This window comes from Saccopteryx leptura, chromosome 2, assembly GCF_036850995.1.
Source record: "Saccopteryx leptura isolate mSacLep1 chromosome 2, mSacLep1_pri_phased_curated, whole genome shotgun sequence".
NCBI classification, from domain to species: domain Eukaryota; kingdom Metazoa; phylum Chordata; class Mammalia; order Chiroptera; family Emballonuridae; genus Saccopteryx; species Saccopteryx leptura.
The window spans coordinates 383,317,688-383,337,352 of NC_089504.1; the positions used below are offsets into that span (position 1 = coordinate 383,317,688).

A 19,665-nucleotide genomic window follows, 5' to 3' on the forward strand; every position below is an offset into this window, starting at 1 on the left:
ATCCCGCCGGCTGGGAAACGTGGGCTCTGGTAGGATCGTTCCGCTCCCGGAAGAGGGCTGATGACCGGGCCCAGGTGCCACCGGAAATACCAACCCTCAGGCCGGCAAGGGGAGAGGTGTAATAGCGTTTCCAAGCACTCCATACCAAGGACAGCCTGAACCGGAAGGCAGGGATCTGGGGCCTGGGCCCTCAGATAGCGGGCGGCAGGCAGTGAAGCCGAAGGCTAACGCGGCTCATCCAGGTAAGAGGCGCCCAGACCGAGGCGAGGTATTTCACCTTACGGATGGGGAAACTGAGGTATAGAGTAGAGGGAGGACGGGTCATCCCTGAAGGGATTCGGAGTAGGGTCATAGGGTTAAGTCTTCTGGAGCCTGGAGGTGTGGGGGGCAGGATCAGACCTTGGACTTGAAGCTGACAAAGAGGCGGGGCCGAGCAGAAGCTGAGTTTGCGAAGGGAAAAGGTTGTGGTACGCCAGTGTTTCGGGGCGGGGCTCGTGGGGGGCGGGGCTTCTGGAGGCAGAGGCGGAGACGGCCCGCGCGTCTGCGCGAGGACTGCGAAAGGGGTGGGGTCACCAAAAGCCGAAACTACGAATGGTCGGGGCGGGCTTAGCCTTGTAGGCGGTGCGGGGGGGGCCTCTCGGAATTGGAATCCGGAGAAGGGAAAGGGAGGGGCCTCTTTGGAGACCCAGGGAAGGGGCGGGGCCTCAGGAAGGGTCAGGGTCCCCTGATCCCAGGCCTGGAGGGAACGGGGCGGGGCTTGGGGCAGTCCAGCTCCCGCCTCCACTTCCACTTCTCCCCGCCGCAGTGGTGGTGGAGGTGGTGGCAGGAGAACTCGGCACGTAAGGTTCACGCTCCTGCCCCAGCCGAAGCTGAAGCTGCAGCCGGCGCCAGGCCGGGGCCATGGGCGCCCCGCGCCGCCCGGGTCATGAGGACGGAGGCGGAGGCAGCGGGGCCGCCGCTCGAGCCCGGTTAGTGCCCCCCTAGGGATCAGCCCTCACCCTGGGGAACGTGGGGCACCCCGCCCTAGCGTGGAGCAGGGTCTGAACGCGCGACCTTGGGCCGACCGCCGCTTGCGGAGGAGCTATACGCTTCAAGCGAAACCTGGCCAGGTGTACACAGCCTCCTTGGCCCCCAGCCTCGGTCAGTTGGGTATTCCAGATACTCCAGATACAGTCAGCTCTGATAGCCGTCGTGGCGGGAGTGTCCTAGGTTTTAAGGCAGGAGCGCTACCTTCTCCAGAAGCAGAAAGTCCTGCCTTGGAAGATCCTGACCCCTGGGAGAACTGAGGCCTAGAAGCACAGGGAACTGCTAAGAGCACAGAGCAATGGCAGGACCTTTCCTCTAGCCTCCCAGACTCAACGCTTTGTCTTGTACAGTTCTTCACTCTCTGGTTCCTTCTGCCCCAAGGTGGCCTGAGTTCCTTTGGCGCAGAAACCAAGACTGATGTGTCATGATTTTCAGTTTGCTTCTCTAAGGGGGGGGGGGGGGGAGAAACAGTGACTTCTGCTCTGCTTAAAGTACAGGGTTGATGAGAAAGTGCTAGTACTAGAAAATTTTGAACTGAGGTGCCAACCAATGGTATAGGTCAAGAGCATGTGAGACCCTGATAGTAGGCATCAGTGAGACCTTATTGTCACACCCAGGGAGTGGTCTCCTTTGTGTTTGTAGCAAGGAATAGGGTCTGATGCTCTCATGGGATTTATATCCTGCAAGTTTCAGGCACTTGTCTTCCCTGAGCCTCAGTGGCGTAATGGCTCACCTTTACAGGGAGTTTTCTCTGAGCAGGCACTGTGCTGAGTTGTTTACATGCAGTGCCTCATTAATCCTGGTAACCACCCTGGGAAGTAGGTTACCATTGTTGTTTTCACTTTTACAGATGAGCTGACTGATGCTGAGGGGCGTTAAATATTCAGGGCCAATGAGCTGCCTTCCTTCCTTGGTGACAGCTGCCAACTGAAGCCAGCCAGGGCCTTCTAGGCAGACCCTAGCTCTCAGGTGGGACAGTCCCTCTGTTCCAGGCATCAACACCTAGCAGCTGCTTTGGGTTTGGAAGGCCTCCTCTACCCTTATCATCCCCCAGTGGAATATGTCTGGGTCTCTGTGGGCTGACCTGCTGATGCCAAGACTGAGGACAGCCATGTGGGAATGTGCAGCTCTTCAGGGCCTGGGGATTGAGGGGCTCCAAGGATCAGTGCAAGAAGAAAAGGGACAGCAGAGTTCAGAGCAGCTGACCTGTGCCACATTTACAGCTGGGCATAGGGGAAAGAACAGACAGACTTAAAGCCCAGCTAATCAGTACTAGAGCCCAGCCCACAAAGTAAGGAGGGAGCCATGTACATACATGGAGGGAGTGCTGTAGTCTGGAAGCCTGGGGGTAGGGGTGTTGGGCATTGCAGTGACAAGGGAGGCCCAGGGTATCTCAAGGGATAAGGCCTTTAAAGAAAAACACCTTTCATTCACCAAGCATTTCTGCGTACCTGCTCTGGCCTGAGGGCTAGAAGGAGGTAAATGTCATCTAGTCCCTACGTGCCAGTGAGGAATTCTTTGTCTTTACAGTGGGGAATGCAAACACCACCTCAAATACTCGATGTTGAAGGGCTCAGAGAGGGAAGGGACTAGAGCATTTGGACATTTAGAGATAGGAGCCAGCGTTCCAGATTAAGGGGTATACAAGAGCAAAGTCTGAGGAGTAAACAGCCTGTGTAAAGAAAAATAAAAAGGCAGCCCTGACCTGTGGTGGCACATTGAATAAAGTGTCGACCTGCAGTGCTGACGTCGCTGGTTCGAGACCCTGGCTTGCCCGGTTAGGGCACATACGAGAAGCAAGTTGATGATTCCTGTTTCTCCCCCAACATCCTTTCTCTCTTTCTCTAAAATCAATAAAATAAATAAACAAATAAAAAGAAAGGGCAGTTTATGGCCACAGTGAGGAGTACTTGACAAGGGAGGCACGGCACTATGAGGGGACAACACCCTGTACAGAACTCTCCCTCCGCTCAGCCCAGTGGGAGGAATTATTTTAGAATATGAATCCTTGGAGGGAAAGGCTTGAGTCTTAGTCACTGTAGTATTCCCAGAGCCTAGTATACAGTGCACACTTAATAAGTTCATTTTTTCTGATAAATGTTTATTGGGGTACTATTAAGCACCAGCCACCAGGCAATGGGAGTAGCATTGAACAGGATTAGCAAATTATCTGCCATCAGGAAGGTTACAGTCTAGTGGGAGACAGTAGCTTTATTATTATAATTATTATTTTGTTACTTTTGCTAAGTACTGTGATAGGAAACAAACAGGATGCTGTGGGTGAAAGAGGGCTCCCTTCCCCTAAAGGCATAGTCAGAAAAAACCTCAGAGGAAGAGATCTTGGGCTGGGACCCGAATGACAGTAAAAGGCAGTCTTGAGAGCAGCAAGGGAAAGAGAGTTCCAGACAGAGCCCTGTGTACAAAGGCCCTGGAGTGGAATAAAACTTGATGGGTTTCCAGCAAAATAGGAACAGGGTGAGTGAGGGGTAAGGACCAAGGTGAGGCTGGTGGGGCTCAGGTAGGGCAGAGTCCTACAGGCCTGGTAAGGGGTACAGCTTTATTTTACGAGCAATAGGAAGCTGTAGATGGGGTCCCTCTGGCTTCTGTGTACAGAGATGGGAGCGGAGCTGGGGGTGGAATTTAGAGCAGAGGATAGGCTGGACTAAACCCTCAGGACTGAATCCACGGCAGTAAAAGGAGGCGAATGTGCAAAGGCGTTGAATGAAGGGCTGAAGTTACCTGGGCTCGGGATGGAGGGAACAAAGCCTCAGCCCGGCCTGGGCTCAGTGCACCAGGTCCCAGTCAGCTGGATGGAGGAAGGCAGGGTTCACATCAGCACCCAAAAAGGGCTTTACACACATTTTTCCCTGAGTGTTCACAGCACTACACAGGTTGGCATCTGTGATGGTTCGTTTCGTAGAGAAAGAAACAGGCAGAGAGAGGTCAGGTGCCTCTCAGGTGACTCAGCCAGCAGGTGGCCTGCATTTGCCTATGCCACCCTGCCTTCCATGCTGCTGCGTGCCCTTAGAGGGGAGGAGTATGCCCTGGCCGGTTGGCTCAGCGGTAGAGCGTCGGCCTGGCGTGCAGGAGTCCCGGGTTCGATTCCCGGCCAGGGCACACAGGAGAGGCGTCCATTTGCTTCTCCACTCCTCCCCCTCTCCTTCCTCTCTGTCTCTCTCTTTCCCTCCCGCAGCGAGGCCCCATTGGAGCAAAGATGGCCTGGGCACTGGGGATGGTTCTGTGGCCTCTGCTTCAGGCGCTAGAATGGCTCTGGATGCAACAGAGTGATGCCCCAGAGGGGCAAAGCATCGCCCCCTGGTGGGCATGCTGGGTGGATCCCGGTCGGGCGCATGCAGGAGTCTGACTGCCTCCCCGTTTCCAGCTTTGGAAAAATGAAAAAAAAAAAATCTAGAGGGGAGGAGTAGCAGGAGAGAAACCAATGCGGTGCAGCAAAGGAGCAGGCACATGTCCCTGCCTCCTGGGAATGTACAACAGCCCAGAAGGGCACAGACAAGCTCTATGCAAGGGTCCCCTCTGTGAGGCAAAGCGTGAACTTGGGCCTGGTGGGAGTTCAGATAAAGGATGGCCAGCCTGGGCTCAGGGAAGGCCCTGCACCTGGTGGCATCTGTTGGGAAGGATTTAGACTTAGAGTAGGAGCTTGGGACCCACTCCAGGCAAGGGACTGCCCAGACAAGGCTGGCAGGTCAGAAGGTCAGGATAGGCTCCAGATCTAATGCATGGGAGCCAGGTTCTGGGGCAGCGCTGCATAGGCTGGTCTTGGGTTTAAGAACGACCCCAGGGACCCCTGAGATGAGGAAGCAATGTAGGCTGGGTTTTCATGTGCTGAACGGGTGTCATGAATGAGTAGTGAGTGATGGTGACTACTGAAGGGAAGTCCCTCCTGGTTCTTCAGACTCTGAACTTTGTCCAGGTTCATGGAATGCCCGAATAGGAGGGTTCTGAAGGCTGGCGCCAGCTCGCCCCCACCTCAGCGACTCCACACATGCTGTTCTCTCTCCGTCTTGTGCTTCTTGACTTTGCTCTCTGGGGTGTACCCCCACCCTTTTCCCTAGCCTGGCCCTGTTTTCTCTTACACTTGCTTGTTTTTGCAGTCCACTGGGACAGGGAGTTGTCACTTATCGCTGTATCTCCTGTAAACATGCCAGGCCCTTGCTAGGCTCTTGGGAAATATTTGTTGATTGAATGACTGAGACCAAAGTCCCCACTTTATAGATGGCCCGACTCAGTCCAGCGGAAGAAGTCAGTGGCTCAGCCCACAGCCAGCTGGCGGCTAAGCCGGGGCTAGAACGCCTAGGTCTGCCCCGCCTCACTGCTTGGCAGGGACATACTGAGAGGTTGCCCAGGGTAGCATTCCATATAAACCAGGGGTCCCCAAATTTTTTACACAGGAAGCTAGTTCACTGTCCCTCAGGCCATTGGAGGGCCGGACTATAAAAAAAAACTATGAACAAATCCCTATGCACACTGCACATATCTTATTTTAAAGTAAAAAAACAAAATGGGAACAAATATAATATTTAAAATAAAGAACAAGTAAATTTAAATCAGCAAACTGACTAGTATTTCAATGGGAACTATGCTCCTCTCACTGACCACCAATGAAAGAGGTGCCCCTTCCAGAAGTGCGGCAAGGGCCGGATAAATGGCCTCAGGGGGCTGCATGCGGCCTGTGGGCCGTAGTTTGGGGACCCCTGACATACACAGATTACATGACAGTTCCCTTCTCTTCACCATGGTCCTCACACCTTGATGGGCCTAAGTCGAGCAAGCCTCCAGGGGCCTCATGAATTCAGATGTGAATATCTGCTCAGCGCTCTTCGTGTACTCTCCCTGTCGCTGCCTTCTCTGAGCTGCCACCAAAAAGAGGGCTCTGAGAGAGGCCTGTGAGGCTGTGAGTGCACATGGGGGGGGGGGGAGGCTGGGCAGACAGGGGTAGCGTCATGAAGAAGGGACATTTGAAGATAGTAGTTAGCTCTCAGGCACTCGGGAGGCCAGGCAGAGGGAGCAGGTGTCCAAAGGCCTGGGGCACAGGGAATCCATGACAGGTGAGGGTTCTGCCTGGAGGGTGGCCTGGTAAAGACAAGTGGAGGTGAGGAGACAGGAGGTGCTGGGCCAGCAGCCCTGAAGTCATTGTCCTGAGATGCAGGAACCAACCCACTAGAGGATTTCGTGTGGGGCTGACCTGCTCTGATTGGTGTTTTGGGGAGTCACTGCTGTGGTAAGGGGAACGGAGTGAGAGGCCTGAAAGGCTGTGGGTCAGCCCCTGAATAGCCCCTGCAAGATCTGGGCAGGCGCGGCCCTGGCCGGTTGGCTCAGCGGTAGAGCGTCAGCCTGGCGTGCGGGGGACCCGGGTTCGATTCCCGGCCAGTGCACATAGGAGAAGCGCCCATTTGCTTCTCCACCCCCACCCCCTCCTTCCTCTCTGTTTCTCTCTTCCCCTCCCGCAGCCAAGGCTCCATTGGAGCAAAGATGGCCCGGGCGCTGGGGATGGCTCCTTGGCCTCTGCCCCAGGTGCTAGAGTGGCTCTGGTCGTGACAGAGCGACCCCCCGGAGGGGCAGAGCATCACCCCCTGGTGGGCAGAGCGTTGCCCCTGGTGGGCGTGCCGGGTGGATCTCGGTCGGGCGCATGCGGGAGTCTGTCTGACTGTCTCTCCCCGTTTCCAGCTTCAGAAAAATCCACACAAAAAAAAAAAAAAAAAAAAAAAGATCTGGGCAGGCGCCAATGACAGTGATGCCAGTGGGGGTGGCAGTGACAGGCACTATGCCAAGGATCTGTGACCGCCCTGTGTTTCCATGCAGGGGACTTTGTGCAGCTGCCCGTGCCCATCATCCAGCAGCTGTACCACTGGGACTGTGGCCTGGCCTGCTCCAGGATGGTACTGCGGTGAGTGGGCAGGGTGAGGCCCTTGCCATCCACAGCACACGCTCCGGCTGGGGGAGACACGGGGGCAGACCCGGGTGGGATTCATCATCCTTGGTTGGGGCTGTGGGAGGCCCAGCTTCCATCGAGGCTCAGTGCCATCTGCAAAAGCAAACAAGTGGTAGGACCAGGCCTTCCAGGTGTCCACTCTGGAATGCCTGGGGCTCTGAGGATGGCCAGAGACATTCTTCTTGCTCAGGCCTGGCTCACAGAGTGACCCCATGACTGGGACACAGGGCCTTCCACCTTTCCAGCCTCAGGCTCCTGGGAGACTGGGTCGCTGGGAGCCAACCAGTGAGTTGAGGCTATGTGAGCATCACTGGAACTTGGACCATCCGAGCCTGGAGGGACGTTTGCCATCACCTTGCAGGAGGAGTTTTCCCAGAGAAGCTTCCCCCTTACCCATTGGACATCCTGGAATTCCAGGCAGGATACGCTTCACCAAAAGAATTCTCTGAAACTCAGAAAACCCTGGATATGGTCCAAGCACCATCTTAGACATGAAGCTAATGAGGCCAGAGAAGTTGGTGACTTGCCCAAAGTCACACAGCCCACAAGAGATGTGAGAAACAGAATTTAGGCCCTGGACTGCAGGGACAGCACGGCACCCAGCCAGCTTCAGGTTGTGCCCGGGCGATGTGTGGACAGGACATAAGTTTTTGTGACAAAGGATGAAGTCTTCTGGGGAATGGGAGCTCTGCCAATGGCTGACGGGCCTGCAGGTGAAGCGTGACCCGAACCAGCTTCCCTCCATGGTGAGCCAACCTCAGCAGGCTGTCTGCCCACAGGTACCTGGGCCAGCTGGACGACGGTGAGTTTGAGAGTGCCCTGCAGGAGCTGCGGCTCACCAGGAGCATCTGGACCATTGACCTGGCCTACCTGATGCGCCACTTTGGTGTGAGGCACCGCTTCTGTACCCAGACCCTGGGTGTTGACAAGGGCTACAAGAACCAGGTGAGTGCCGGCCACTGGACCGTCACCAGCTTCAGTAGTTGGAAGAGGGTGCAGTCAAGGCCTGGACACGTGAGTGGGCACACGGGTGGGCAGAGACCAGAGAGTAGCGGCACATGTGCTACGGGCAGGACTTGGAGCTGGTCAGTCCAGGTGAGCTTGAGGTCTCCCCACCCAAAGGATCTGAGCGGCGAGCTGGGTTCTGCCCAGCACCCCACCCCGGGGACCCTGCCACCTGCCTTCTGCAGCACCGGGAGATGTGCAGAGGAGTCCCAGGCCACTCTCCCACATCCTTCCCTGCTGTCCCTCAGCACACCCCTCTGACCTCATCCAGCCATCATTTGCCCATTTTCTTCCTTCTCATGGGAACAGCTGGTTCCAAGCTGGGTATTTGATATTCTGGAATTAAAATCAAGATATCTTTTTTTTTTTTGAAAAAGAATGGGACCTGGCTGGTTGGCTCAGTAGATAGAAAGCGTGGACGTCTGGGTTCGATCCCTGGTCAGGACACACATGAGAAGTAACCATCTGCTTCTCTCCCCGTCCTTTTCGCCCTCCTTCTCCCCCTTCCCCCCCCCTCCTCTCCCCCTTCTCTCTCTTCTCTCCCTCTTCTCTTGTAGCCAATGGCTTGGTTGGTCCAAGCATCAGCCCCAGACGGGTTGCTGGGTGTATCCCAGTCAAGGTGCATGTGGGAGTCTGTCTCTCTATCTCCCCTCCTCTCACTTTAAAAAATAAAAAAAGGAAGAAAGGAAAAGAATGCCGACAGGCTGGCCGATAGACCAGTGCGTTTCCTCCCTGCATAGCTAGAGCCAGTGTTGCCTGCCTGTGAGGCAGATATCAGCCCAAGCTCTAAAACTTGGCAGAGCAGAGTCGCTGCCGGCCTCTTTGGCAAGAGGGCTGTTGTGTGGTGGCCAGGGCCAGTCAACCTAACTTTCCCCTGAACCTTCCAGGCAAAGGAAAGAAGGCTCTCGTCTGGTTTGGTCACCATGGCTGCAAGGCAGAGAAAGGGGCCCAAGAACAGGGTCACTTCTGCCTCCTCCATGGGGACTCTGGCCCTTTAAAATTCCTATGCCAAACAAAGCATGTTTCATGGACCTCACCTGGCTAAGCCAAGTGGTGGCTTAGTGTTCAGTTTTGCTCATTTACTCTGACTCCTGCTCATGCCCACCAGGAGCACAAGCCCAGGGCTGACTGACCTTCCTTGGGCAGACTATCTGAGCCTGGCTGCCCACTCATCTCCTGAGCACCCTCTTTGTGCCTCTGTGTGGTCCCATGCCTTGGGACAGTCAGTTTTCTGCCCACACGCTGCATGTGCCATCTGCCCCAGTAGGCCAAGCTTCTCCACTATCCTACCATCTCGGACTCCATAATGTATTCTTTGTTCCAATGGGGTGAGGGCAGCCAGGGTGGGCGGCCCCTCTAGCCTGCCTTTTTCTCTTCAGTCCTTCTACAGGAAGCACTTTGACACAGAGGAGACTCGGGTGAACCAGCTATTTGCACAAGCCAAGGCCTGCAAGGTGCTGGTGGAGAAATGGTGAGTCTCCTCCCACCCTTTCTTGTGCACCTTCTCACCCATAGACTTGCAGTTGGGGAGGCCTCGGGCTGGGGTGAGAGAAAGGCTAGGACCTCAGAAGTCAGGAATTGGGATTTCCTGCCCAGGTGGCTGTGGACACTGACTTATCCCCCTGAGCCTTGGTTTTATCATCCATGAAAAGGGGACCTGTGGGGCTACATGATGTACTATACAGAAACCTCTGGTCTGGGGTGGATCCTGAGCTGGGGCTGGAGGTACAGGTGAGCAGACAGACTCCAGCCAGTCCTTGGGCTACTCACAGAAGGGTGGCGTGGGACAGAACACAGTACCCCGAATTAGGGGTGACGGCCTGAGGAATGTGCTGGCCTGGTGATGGAGTGTGATGAGGACAGCCCAGTGTGTAGGCTGTCTAGGGAGGCCTGGCTCCCAGATCTCGCAATCTCTGTGACCTGACATGGGTCTCCCTTCCTCTCTGTACGTGGGGGCAGGATCTAGGCAGAGTCTGGGAGTAACTTGCCCAGTTGCGAGTGACTTTCTTCCCCGGGCTAACTGTGGGCACTGCACTCAGGCTTGATGGCTCAATTCGCAGCTGGGCTCTCCTAACCCACTCTTCTCAGCTCTCCCTGTTCTTTCCAGATTTCTGTTTTCATTATTAACACAATGTAGCCACACTATAGGTGGTTTGGAAAACGGGAAAAGTCTCCACGCATCCTTGGGCCATACGAGCACATGTTGGAAGGAAAGGCAGTAGATGTTTCTTTAGTGGCACTTGACAGGCACTGTCCTTCTGAGAGGGAAGCTGGTGCTGGCCGCATTCCTCAGGTGGGGAAACGGGATGGGAGGGATGGCGTGAGCCGCCCTCAGGCCCCCAGCAGCTTGGCCGGGCTGTGTCCGAACCTGACGCTGGCACGTGCAGACATCCCCTGCAGCCTGTTGCTGCTCCTTCCAGCCAGCCCCTGCTCTTTTCCTGCAGCTGAAATCCCACTCTTGTACATACCATTGGGAATCCAGCCAGGTATTTTGTTTCAAAGACCAAATGGGAAAATGACATGCTTCCCCAGGCTGAGGCAACAAACCAAACTGCCCCGTGACTTGGCCGTGGGCTGGAGCTGGGCCAGGCCACCGCTCCTGAGGAGCCTGCTGAGGAAGGAGGGCCAGTGAAGATGGTGGAGCCTTCGGTCTGGGGGACCCACCTCCAGCCCCTGCTCCCCTTCTGGGGTCCTGTTTGGACTTGCTGCCCTTCTGGAGAACACCACATGGGGCAGCTGGCTCTGCTGGCCTGGGGGTTCCCCCGGACTGCTGCTGACCAGCCCTTCCTGGACAGCCACTTCTGCCACAAGGAGCCATAGGAAAAAAAAAAGAAAAATAGCCCTTTCAGAGAAGCATTTGGTTTTAACACGGGCAAAGCCATGCTTGCCTCAGATTGGGCAATTAAATTGGACCCAACAGTTTCCAACATAAATCACACATGATTTAGGGTAAAAGACCAATAGAGGTGCTTAACTAAAATAATTCACTTACCAGTTCAGGAGGTGGGGTCCCATGTCCTGCTCCACCCAGTGAAGGGCCTAATGGGGCCTGCTTGTTCTTGGGCCCACTCAGAGCCCCTCTCCACTGGTCCTGTGCTTCGCCTTGGACTGAGCCTGGACCACAGTAACAAAGCAGGACATTCCCACTTGTAAAAAGCTCGGGGTAGAGGGAAGGTGAGCCATGTCCCCAGGCTGTGTGACACAGGCCAGAACAGGGGTCCTAGCTGGGGTTCACTTGAGAGATGGGGAGTGGGGTCCAGTGTCACCGGCTGACCCTCCTCCCACCCACAGCACAGTGAGCATGCAGGACATCCAGGCGCACCTGGCACAGGGCCACGTGGCCATTGTGTTGGTGAACTCGGGGGTGCTGCACTGCGACCTCTGCTCTAGCCCTGCCAAGTACTGCTGCTTCGCCCCCCGTGGCCACCGCTGCTTCTGCCGCACTCCCGACTACCAGGGCCACTTCATCGTGCTGCGTGGCTACAACCGGGCCACTGGCTCCGTCTTTTACAACAACCCAGCCTACGCTGACCGTGAGTGTGGTGGCTGGGGCTGCATTCACAGTCCCATGCTCCTGGAACCCTCAATTCCTTCCCATTCAACCTGGTGGGGCCAAGACCTCCCTCACTGTCTTCTATCCAAAGACACTGCTCCTCCTGGGCTCCTGTCATCTGTGCCATCCCCCTGGCCATGCAGCAAACCAATGACAAACCTGGGGCTGCGCTGGCCTCTTGCACACCCCAGCCATCAGCAGGCCCGGCCATCTCTCCCTCCCACTTGCCAGCCCCACACCACTCCCCGGGACCCCGCCGCCTCTTCTCATGCTGTGGAGACTGCAGTTTCCTTCCTCTCTCCCTCACTTCAGCCCCCACAGACAGCACCCTCAGGAAGTCCGCCCAGCCCCAGCCCCTTCTCAGACCCTTCCAGGGCTCCCCATGCCCTGGGACAGGGAACGACCACCCTAGCTCGCACAGACTTACCCCATGTGTTCTCCAGCATGTTTCTTCCTCTCTGGGCCTCACTTTCTTCATCCGCTAATGTGGAGAGGGGTTGGGAACAAGCTCATGAAGGCCACGGTAGGCAAGGAGGGCTTCTGGGGGTGGAAGACTTGGTGGCAAAGGGTGGCCAGGGAGGTGGGACATGTCAGACTGCTCCCAGCTTCCCTGGGCACCAATGAGGCAGGTGCGCCCCCCCCCCCACACACACACACACTGACTCTGTTGTGCCCCACCTGCCCCAGCAGGAATGTGCAGCACCAGTGTCAGTAACTTCGAGGAGGCCAGGACCAGCTACGGCACAGACGAGGACATCCTCTTTGTCTACTTGGACAGCTGACAGCGGGAGCCTGGTGTGCCCAGGCCCTCAGACCCCACCCTGCTTTGCCCCAGCCAGACCCCCTCAGGAGGCCCTGGCCCCAGGCTGCTGGAGTTCAGAGGACAGCTGCAGCCTCAGCCCATGTGACAAACCCCAGGGAACTCTGGGAGGCTACAGCACCTGCTGGGTGCTGGAGACATCCCTGGAGCTTCTGAAAAGACCTTGCCCCAGGATCCCCAGCCTGATTCCAGCTATGCCCAGAGGACATCCAGCCCCGAGGGTGCCCGTATTGCCTGCAAGCCAGACGCGGGACTGGGGAAGAAGCCTGAGCCCATCTTCCCACAGGTCTGGGGACTGAGCACTAGAGAGAGATGTTGCTGGTCAGGACAGCATCTGTGAGTTTGGAGACTAGCTGACCCTGGCCTTGCTGGGAGCTGTCGTCACCCTTTCCCTGGGAGTGCTGCAGAGATCCCACGTTCCCTGGCTGGTTGCAAGGCCTGTGGCCCGTATGGAGGACTGGGTCATAGGCAGAAAGGACTCTGAGGCCCCCGCAGCTCTCCGGGTACTCCAGCTCTATAGAGTATAGGCAGGACCTTGGCTCTTGTTGGCCCACAGTGCTGAGTGTGCTCAGGAAAGCCTGACCCAGAGGGGTCGGGGACAGCTGCCTGGGCCCCAAAGATCCTCTCCCCGAACCAGGAGGCCTCCTGACATTAGCCTAAGTCCCAGCAGTGGGGCCCATCCTCTGAGTACAGGGAGCCCTAAGCCTTGCAGGGTGCTGGATGCTGGGTGCTGGGGCCTATGCTCCTCAGTGGTGGGGAGTCAGCCTGTGGCCTCCTACCCACCCTGTTCATGTCAGGACCTTTCACACAGAATATTGGGTCTATTCTGTCTTGATAGAGAAGGGCAGTGCCTGCTCAGGACCCCAGCACAGCATAGAGCAGGGACTAGAATTGTTGCCTTCTTTCTTTCTTTTTTTGGGGGGGGGGGAGTATAGATTTTTTGAAATTTTAAGTTTTTACTTTTAGGGGTGAGAATCACCTTTGATAATAATAGATTGTAGGTACTTTGGAACCATTGACGCCTCTCTTCACAGAACAGATAAGCCAGTTCACGTTCTCTCTCAAAGAGAAGAGGACTCCTAGCTGGCGGGCTGAGTGCCAGGGCCCCTTATACAGACAGAACCCGGCCCGGTCTGGGGAATGTTGGCGCAGGAGACTGACAGGTGGAGCTGGGTCTTGAACCCAGTCTGCACCTAAAAAGCAAGGGGAGTAGATCATTCCCAAAGGGGCTGGAGACACGCACTCATGGATTGCCCCCGGCAAAGGGGAGGGGCCCCAACAGCCCCACTACTCCTGCACCCCTGTGTCTTGGTCTCCAGTGGCCGAGGCATGATGCAGTGGCAGCTGCTGCCCCCCACCCCCCTACTGAGAACCACGCTCAGTGTCTGCGCCTACCTACCAGCTGTCCCCTCCCCACCGTGGCTGCTCTGAGGGGCAGAGGTGGGCTCTGCTTACACAGGCTGCCAGACCACCCAGCTGTATAGCTCCTTAACACCAGACGCAGCCTTGGCTGAGAGGGCGGTGCTGCAGCCAGGCAGCCCCCCGGGTGTGAGACTAGCATTACCTTCAGACTGGTTTCATCTCTGTTGCCTTAATGCTGCGTGGCCCAGGACCCCGGGGAGCTCTGGCCCCAGGCCCAGGATTACCATGTGTGACAGCTCTGGGGTCTGGGCATTCTCAGAAGGGGTCTGGGTAAAACTGGGGTGAGGATAGATGTATTGGGGAGCCGGAAGTGAAGCTTTCGGCATGGCTGAGTGAGTGGGGCACGGTGCACATGCTGGGGCTGTCACGGAGCACACCCTCCGTGAAGGCTGGTCACAGCACGTCAGTCTATCATGCATTTAAAAATGCTCAGTCTCTGGGCTTGGAAGATGGCTTCTCAGGGTGAGCCACAAATGAGGGGTCACCCATCTGGAAGATTAACAAGAAAGCTGCCTGTCCCTGAGATGGTGCCATCTTCCTGGGGAGGGTCATGGAGGCAGGATGCAAATCACGCTGTTGTACAATGAAAAATTATGAACATGGGGCCAGAGAAAAAGCCCCATGCTGTAGGAACTTCTGCCTACAGCACATGATACCCACGACCCACTGTCCACAGCTGGGGTCTAGCACAGCCCCCAAAGCCACAGTGGACAGTTGGCTTTATTCACTCCAGCCACATGGGGATAAAAGGGATTTTTGCATTGCAGAGATTTTATACATAAATATATTTTGTTTGTAATGAGCCATTCTCAATAAATGTTATTCTCACTGCAAAATGATGGCAGCCCCTGGCCCGCCTTTGTGAATGCTTGTCCTGGTACAAGATGGGAGCCTAAGTCCTTACCTTGCCATACTGGGTTTTAGCTAGGGCTGGATCCCAGTTTCCTGCTCTTGGGGCCTGCATCCCTGCTGATGCTTGTCCAAGGCTGAGGCAGGCAACGTGGGAGGTGGAAGGGCCTCCCTTCTCAGCTTGACTGAGATTCTTCAAGAGGGCGTGGAGGATGTAAAGCCTTGGACAGGAGGAGGGCAGGGGGTGGGGAATGTCAAGTGAGGGGGGCAGCTGGGCCCACAGGAGGGAATAGAGGGTCTCCAGCCCTCCCTGCACCCTCCATCCCAACCAGCAGCTCCCCTTATCTGCTGTTGGGTCCTTTTAGTATTTTATTTGATAAAAATTCTACTTCTGAAAAAGGAAGTGTTTGGAAATCCTGCATTATCTGACAGCTTCAGACCTGCCCCGGGTCCTACAGGGAGCTGATGGAGCCAGAGCCGGCTCATGGGGCAGGGCCCCGGTCTCTGGCCTGTGCTCTCACCCTGGCTGGCTGCTGCTCTGCCCCTCCCCAAGCCCACATTGTCTAGGCTTATTAGTAGCAGTTCTGACCAAGCGTGGACTCTACTCCATCAGTCAGAGTTGACCAGCTGGTGTGGTTCCCAGCCAGTGTGCCAGGCTGCTGGGCAGGTGTTCTACGCATACAGCCAGCAGCATATGAACACTAGTGAGCTTGCCCATCTGCCCTTCATAAGCCTTCTGCCCACCCAAGGGGTAGGGGCCCTTCTGAATGGGTTTATCACAGGTTGAGATAGGCAGGGGTGACTGGTTTGGGGCCTCTCAGTGGTCGTTGAATGCAATTATGGGAGAAAAGTGACAATGAAGAAGGTGGTGAAGCAGGAGGGATGGAAGTAGAGCTGGTGAGTCCTGGGTGCGGCTGGCTGCCCAGAACATAGAGTGGGGGTGGTGGAGGGGACAGGCTGAGGACTCCTGGGAGGGGCCCACTGGGAGCCAGGGGCCAGGCCAAGGCAGAGATCTGGGTGCAGCTGAGCAGGTGCCTCTTGCCCAGGGTCTCAAGCTATTAGCTGGGGCTGCAGCATCAGCTTCCAAGCTCACTTGTAGGGCTGCTGGCCATAGGGCTGCCTGAGTGTCCTCATGACATGACAGGTCAGGTAATGACAGACAGGTCAGGTAATGGAGAGAGGGAGAGAAAGAAAGAGAAGCTCAACCTAATCTCAGAAATGACATCCTATTATTTTGCGGTTTTCTATTTGTTAGAAACAAATCCACACCCACCAGGGATGACACAGTATGAATACCAGTAGGCAGGGATTACTGGAGGTAGGGTGGTTCCATTTTTTAAACCTCGTAGCAGACGTCCATCCGGGACCATCTTGTCTAGCACATCCCAAGCCGTGCCCTTCAAAATGCCAACAATGAGAAGTTCTGTACAATGGGGTGCCCTGGTCAGGTCAGCATGGCAAACACTGCATACTGCAGTCCCCTCCGGGAGTTAGGATGTGCAGGGAAGGTTGGGTATAATCCTGCAGTAAGGGAACCCCATTCATTTTGGGTTTCCCCAAATTCGCGACAGTTTGTCTTTGTGTAATGCTGGTATTCATGAAATATATTGACACTTGAGTGAACACTGGTTTAGTCAAGGGCAAGGCTGCAATCAAGAGAGGGGAGCAACTGGCCCAAGGTCATTATTACTCAAGGAGCTACAGACAGAGCCAGGAGCTCTAGAACAATGAGAGCCAATCACTGATGCTTTTCCAGACCTCAGCCCCAGCCATGGTCAGAAGCAACCCTGGTGACCCTGATAGGGGTGAGCCAGCGCCAGAAGAGCCAGGAAGTGACCTCTGAGTTCTGCAGCCAGAGAGAGCGTGGCGCTGGCCGCTGGGAGCCTGCCTCCAGGTAGAAAGCCTGGCGTGTGGCCCCAGTTTCATCAAAAACATATTTGCCTCAAGCTTGTTTGCCACAGGAACTTTCACTGCAAACATTTCAGCGCAGAATTGGCCATAAGGCAACTTTGCTATGAAAGATAAAGTGACTGGTTGACAGTTCAGTTTACACTTGGCAAACTTAATGTATTTTGTCAGTTTTGTTTCATTCTCCATTGACTAAGTTGTCATAGGACTCCCATTTTTATATTATACGTCTCTTAGACCTCAGAGTGGCCTATACAGTGACAAGCAGATGTGGTGGCCTTAAAATAATGGATGGTAACAACCACGTATAGCCCTGACCAGATAGCTTGGTTAGAGCATCATCCCAAAGCACAGAGGTTGCCAGTTCAATCCCAGGTCAGGGCAATTATAGGATCAGATCTATGCTCCTGTCTCTGTCTCTGTATCTCTCTCTCTCTCTCTCTTTCTAAATAAAATAAAGATTAAAAAAATAAAACACGTATAAAGGCAGACCACAAAGCTACGTGTAAAGCCAGATTGTATACAATACTAAAAAATGGTCACATTTCAATATGTTCGCAAATCCTTTGGTGGCCACAATCATCCCTCCCACCTTTCAAAACCAAAAAAGTTTACCAAGCTATGACAACCATAAAACGGCTGCAGCAAACTGACAACAATCTTCAAGAGCATTAAGTGCTGCTTCTTCAGCTGGAAACGGATACCTCTCTTAATGAAGAAGGAAATGTTAACGGAAAAGAGAAAAAGTACGATGCTGAATGAGGAGATGAATCAACAGGCAAAAAAAGAATGATGACAAAAGACTAATGTATTTTTATATTTTGCAAAAAAGTTTTAAAATTTTTGTTACTAATTGTTTCATTTATTTCTATTGTTTGCGATGAAATTGCCTCATGCCCAATTAGTTATGTGGCAAATATACTTGCAGCAAAGATGCTTGCGGGAGCTACTACTCCCCTTGCTGACTTGCCTCCATGACCTGCTGCAGCCACAGCCCAGAAACGCACATCATGGACTCGCCCCCACCCTCCAGCTTCAGAACAGAATCGAGAAAACCAGGAAGATACAGAAACGTCATTCTGCTTAGGTGTGGATCCCCAGGGGCTGAGTGAGGGGACCTGCATGGACTTGAGCATTCATGGACAAACTTCAGTGCGAGGAAATGAAGACCGAGATTGCCACAGGCCCAGCACGGTGGCCTCTCCAGGGTTTCTCCATCACCTCCCCACCCCCACGCCCTGCTTCCTTCCTCTTTGCCTTTCCTGACATGCATCCTCAGTACAAGCAGACCTCGCAGACATTGCGTGTTTGGTTCCAGACCACTGCAATAAAGTGAGTATCACAATAAAGCAAGAATCTTCTTGCTGTTAGAGGGTCTTGCTTTCAATATGTAAAAAAAATAAAAATAAAAAAAAATACAACAACCCCCCACTTCACACACAAAACACACATCTGTGAAGTGCAATAAATCGAGGTCTGCCAGACTGAAGCCTGAGGGTCTCCCCAGCCTGGGAGATCTAGTGAACCAGTCTTCCCAAGCTGTTTGGAGCCCCTTGATCTAACGTCTACATCTCCTTCCACCCTCATAACAGACCACGAGGCAGCCAAACTGGCCTCCTCTTGGTACCTCCCACCTGTCAAAGTCCTTTCCTCCCTCAGGACCTTTGCACCTGCTGTTTCCTCCCCTGTGCCCTCCTGCTGGGCTCTGCCCAATGGCATCGCTTTTATTTTTTTATTATTTATTTATTTTATTTATTTTTTATTTATTTATTTTTTTTTTGTATTTTTCTGAAGCTGGAAACGGGGAGAGACAGTCAGACAGACTCCCGCATGTGCCCGACCACCGGGATCCACCTGGCATGCCCACCAGGGGGCGACGCTCTGCCCACCAGGGGGCAATGCTCTGCCCCTCTGGGGTGTCGCTCTGCTGCGACCAGAGTCACTCCAGCGCCTGGGGCAGAGGCCAAAGAGCCATCCCCAGCACCCGGGCCATCTTTGCTCCAATGGAGCCTCGGCTGCGGGAGGGGAAGAGAGAGACAGGGAGGAAGGAGAGGTGGAGGGGTGAAGAAGCAGATGGGCGCTTCTCCTGTGTGCCCTGGCCGGGAATCGAACCCGGGACTTCCGCACACCAGGCTGACGCTCCACCACTGAGTCAACCGGCCAGGGCCCCAATGACATCACTTTTAAAGGAGCACCTTTAAGAACAGCTGGCCTGACCTGAGTGACACCTCTACTATACATGGAAAAAAAATGACAGCTAATCCTTTTGGGGAAACTTACATTCCAACTCCACCAAAACAAAATCACTGGCTCAGCAGTGATCTTGTTTCCTGAAATACCTGGGCCTGGTTCACCAGTGAGTCAACTAAGTGGAAAGCAGATGGTGTCCCCTGGGCTGCTGTGCTGTTTGCCCTCAGCAGCACTAACCAGATCTGAAATGGGTGTGAATCTCTACTCAGTAGACAGAAGCCAGGGCCAATCTCATAGCCCTGGGCCAATACTCCACTTGGTTAACCTTGGCATGTTTTTACTGACTCTCAGGCTGTTGCCAATGGCCTAGTTGTTTGGCTTGCCACTTAGAAAACCTCAAACCAGCAGATTAAAGATATCCCTCTTCGGGGCCTTAGGCTGTGAAAACAAATTGTGGCTGTGATTGACCTCTCTGGTTGACTCATGTTAGATGCCCATGATAAGAAACTTCTCTGATGAGACCAACTAGAATGAGGCTGTTGATTGCACCACCTGCTCCAGCCAGATTGCCACCCAGATCATTGTGCTGGGCATGGGGACACATGTTCCACTGTGGACTGAGCACAAAGGAAAAAACGGTCCCTGATGCAGAGGCTACCACCACATGCCAGGCTTGAGATTCCTGCCAAGCACTGGCCTCTTGCAGAGAAGGACGTCACCTTACACAGGGCACGCCCCCACTTGCTCACTCTATACCTCTGATACCTGCTTGGGGCTGTTGGTGGTCACCACTGTTGACACCTTTTCCAGGTGTTATGGAGTTGCTGTCCCATCCATTCATCCAACTTGAGGCACATCATTGTGGCCCTTGAAACTGATCTTTGTGTTGTTTTTGGATTTCTGGGCCATTTGCAGTCTGATGACAGTGCACCTTTGATTAAA

General features: G+C 54.5%; 1 protein-coding gene across 7 annotated transcripts; it reads left to right on the plus strand.

Annotated features, from left to right (window-relative positions):
- Window positions 1-105: 105 nt before the first annotated feature.
- On the plus strand, window positions 106-17,901 carry GUCD1 (guanylyl cyclase domain containing 1). Of its 7 annotated transcripts, none has more exons than XM_066365507.1 (7): window positions 106-242; window positions 1,877-1,995; window positions 6,847-6,931; window positions 7,756-7,921; window positions 9,361-9,452; window positions 11,273-11,514; window positions 12,225-14,614. In XM_066365507.1, exons 3-7 carry the CDS (start codon window positions 6,921-6,923, stop codon window positions 12,314-12,316), a joined length of 603 nt encoding a protein of 200 aa, XP_066221604.1. In that variant the 5' UTR covers window positions 106-242; window positions 1,877-1,995; window positions 6,847-6,920; the 3' UTR covers window positions 12,317-14,614. The 7 variants fall into 7 exon arrangements, 5 of the variants coding, with proteins under 5 accessions (XP_066221604.1, XP_066221605.1, XP_066221606.1 ...); XM_066365509.1 differs by lacking the exons at window positions 106-242; window positions 1,877-1,995 and adding exons at window positions 743-968; window positions 11,599-11,724; XM_066365506.1 differs by lacking the exon at window positions 106-242 and adding an exon at window positions 750-968.
- The last annotated feature ends 1,764 nt before the right edge of the window (window positions 17,902-19,665 follow it).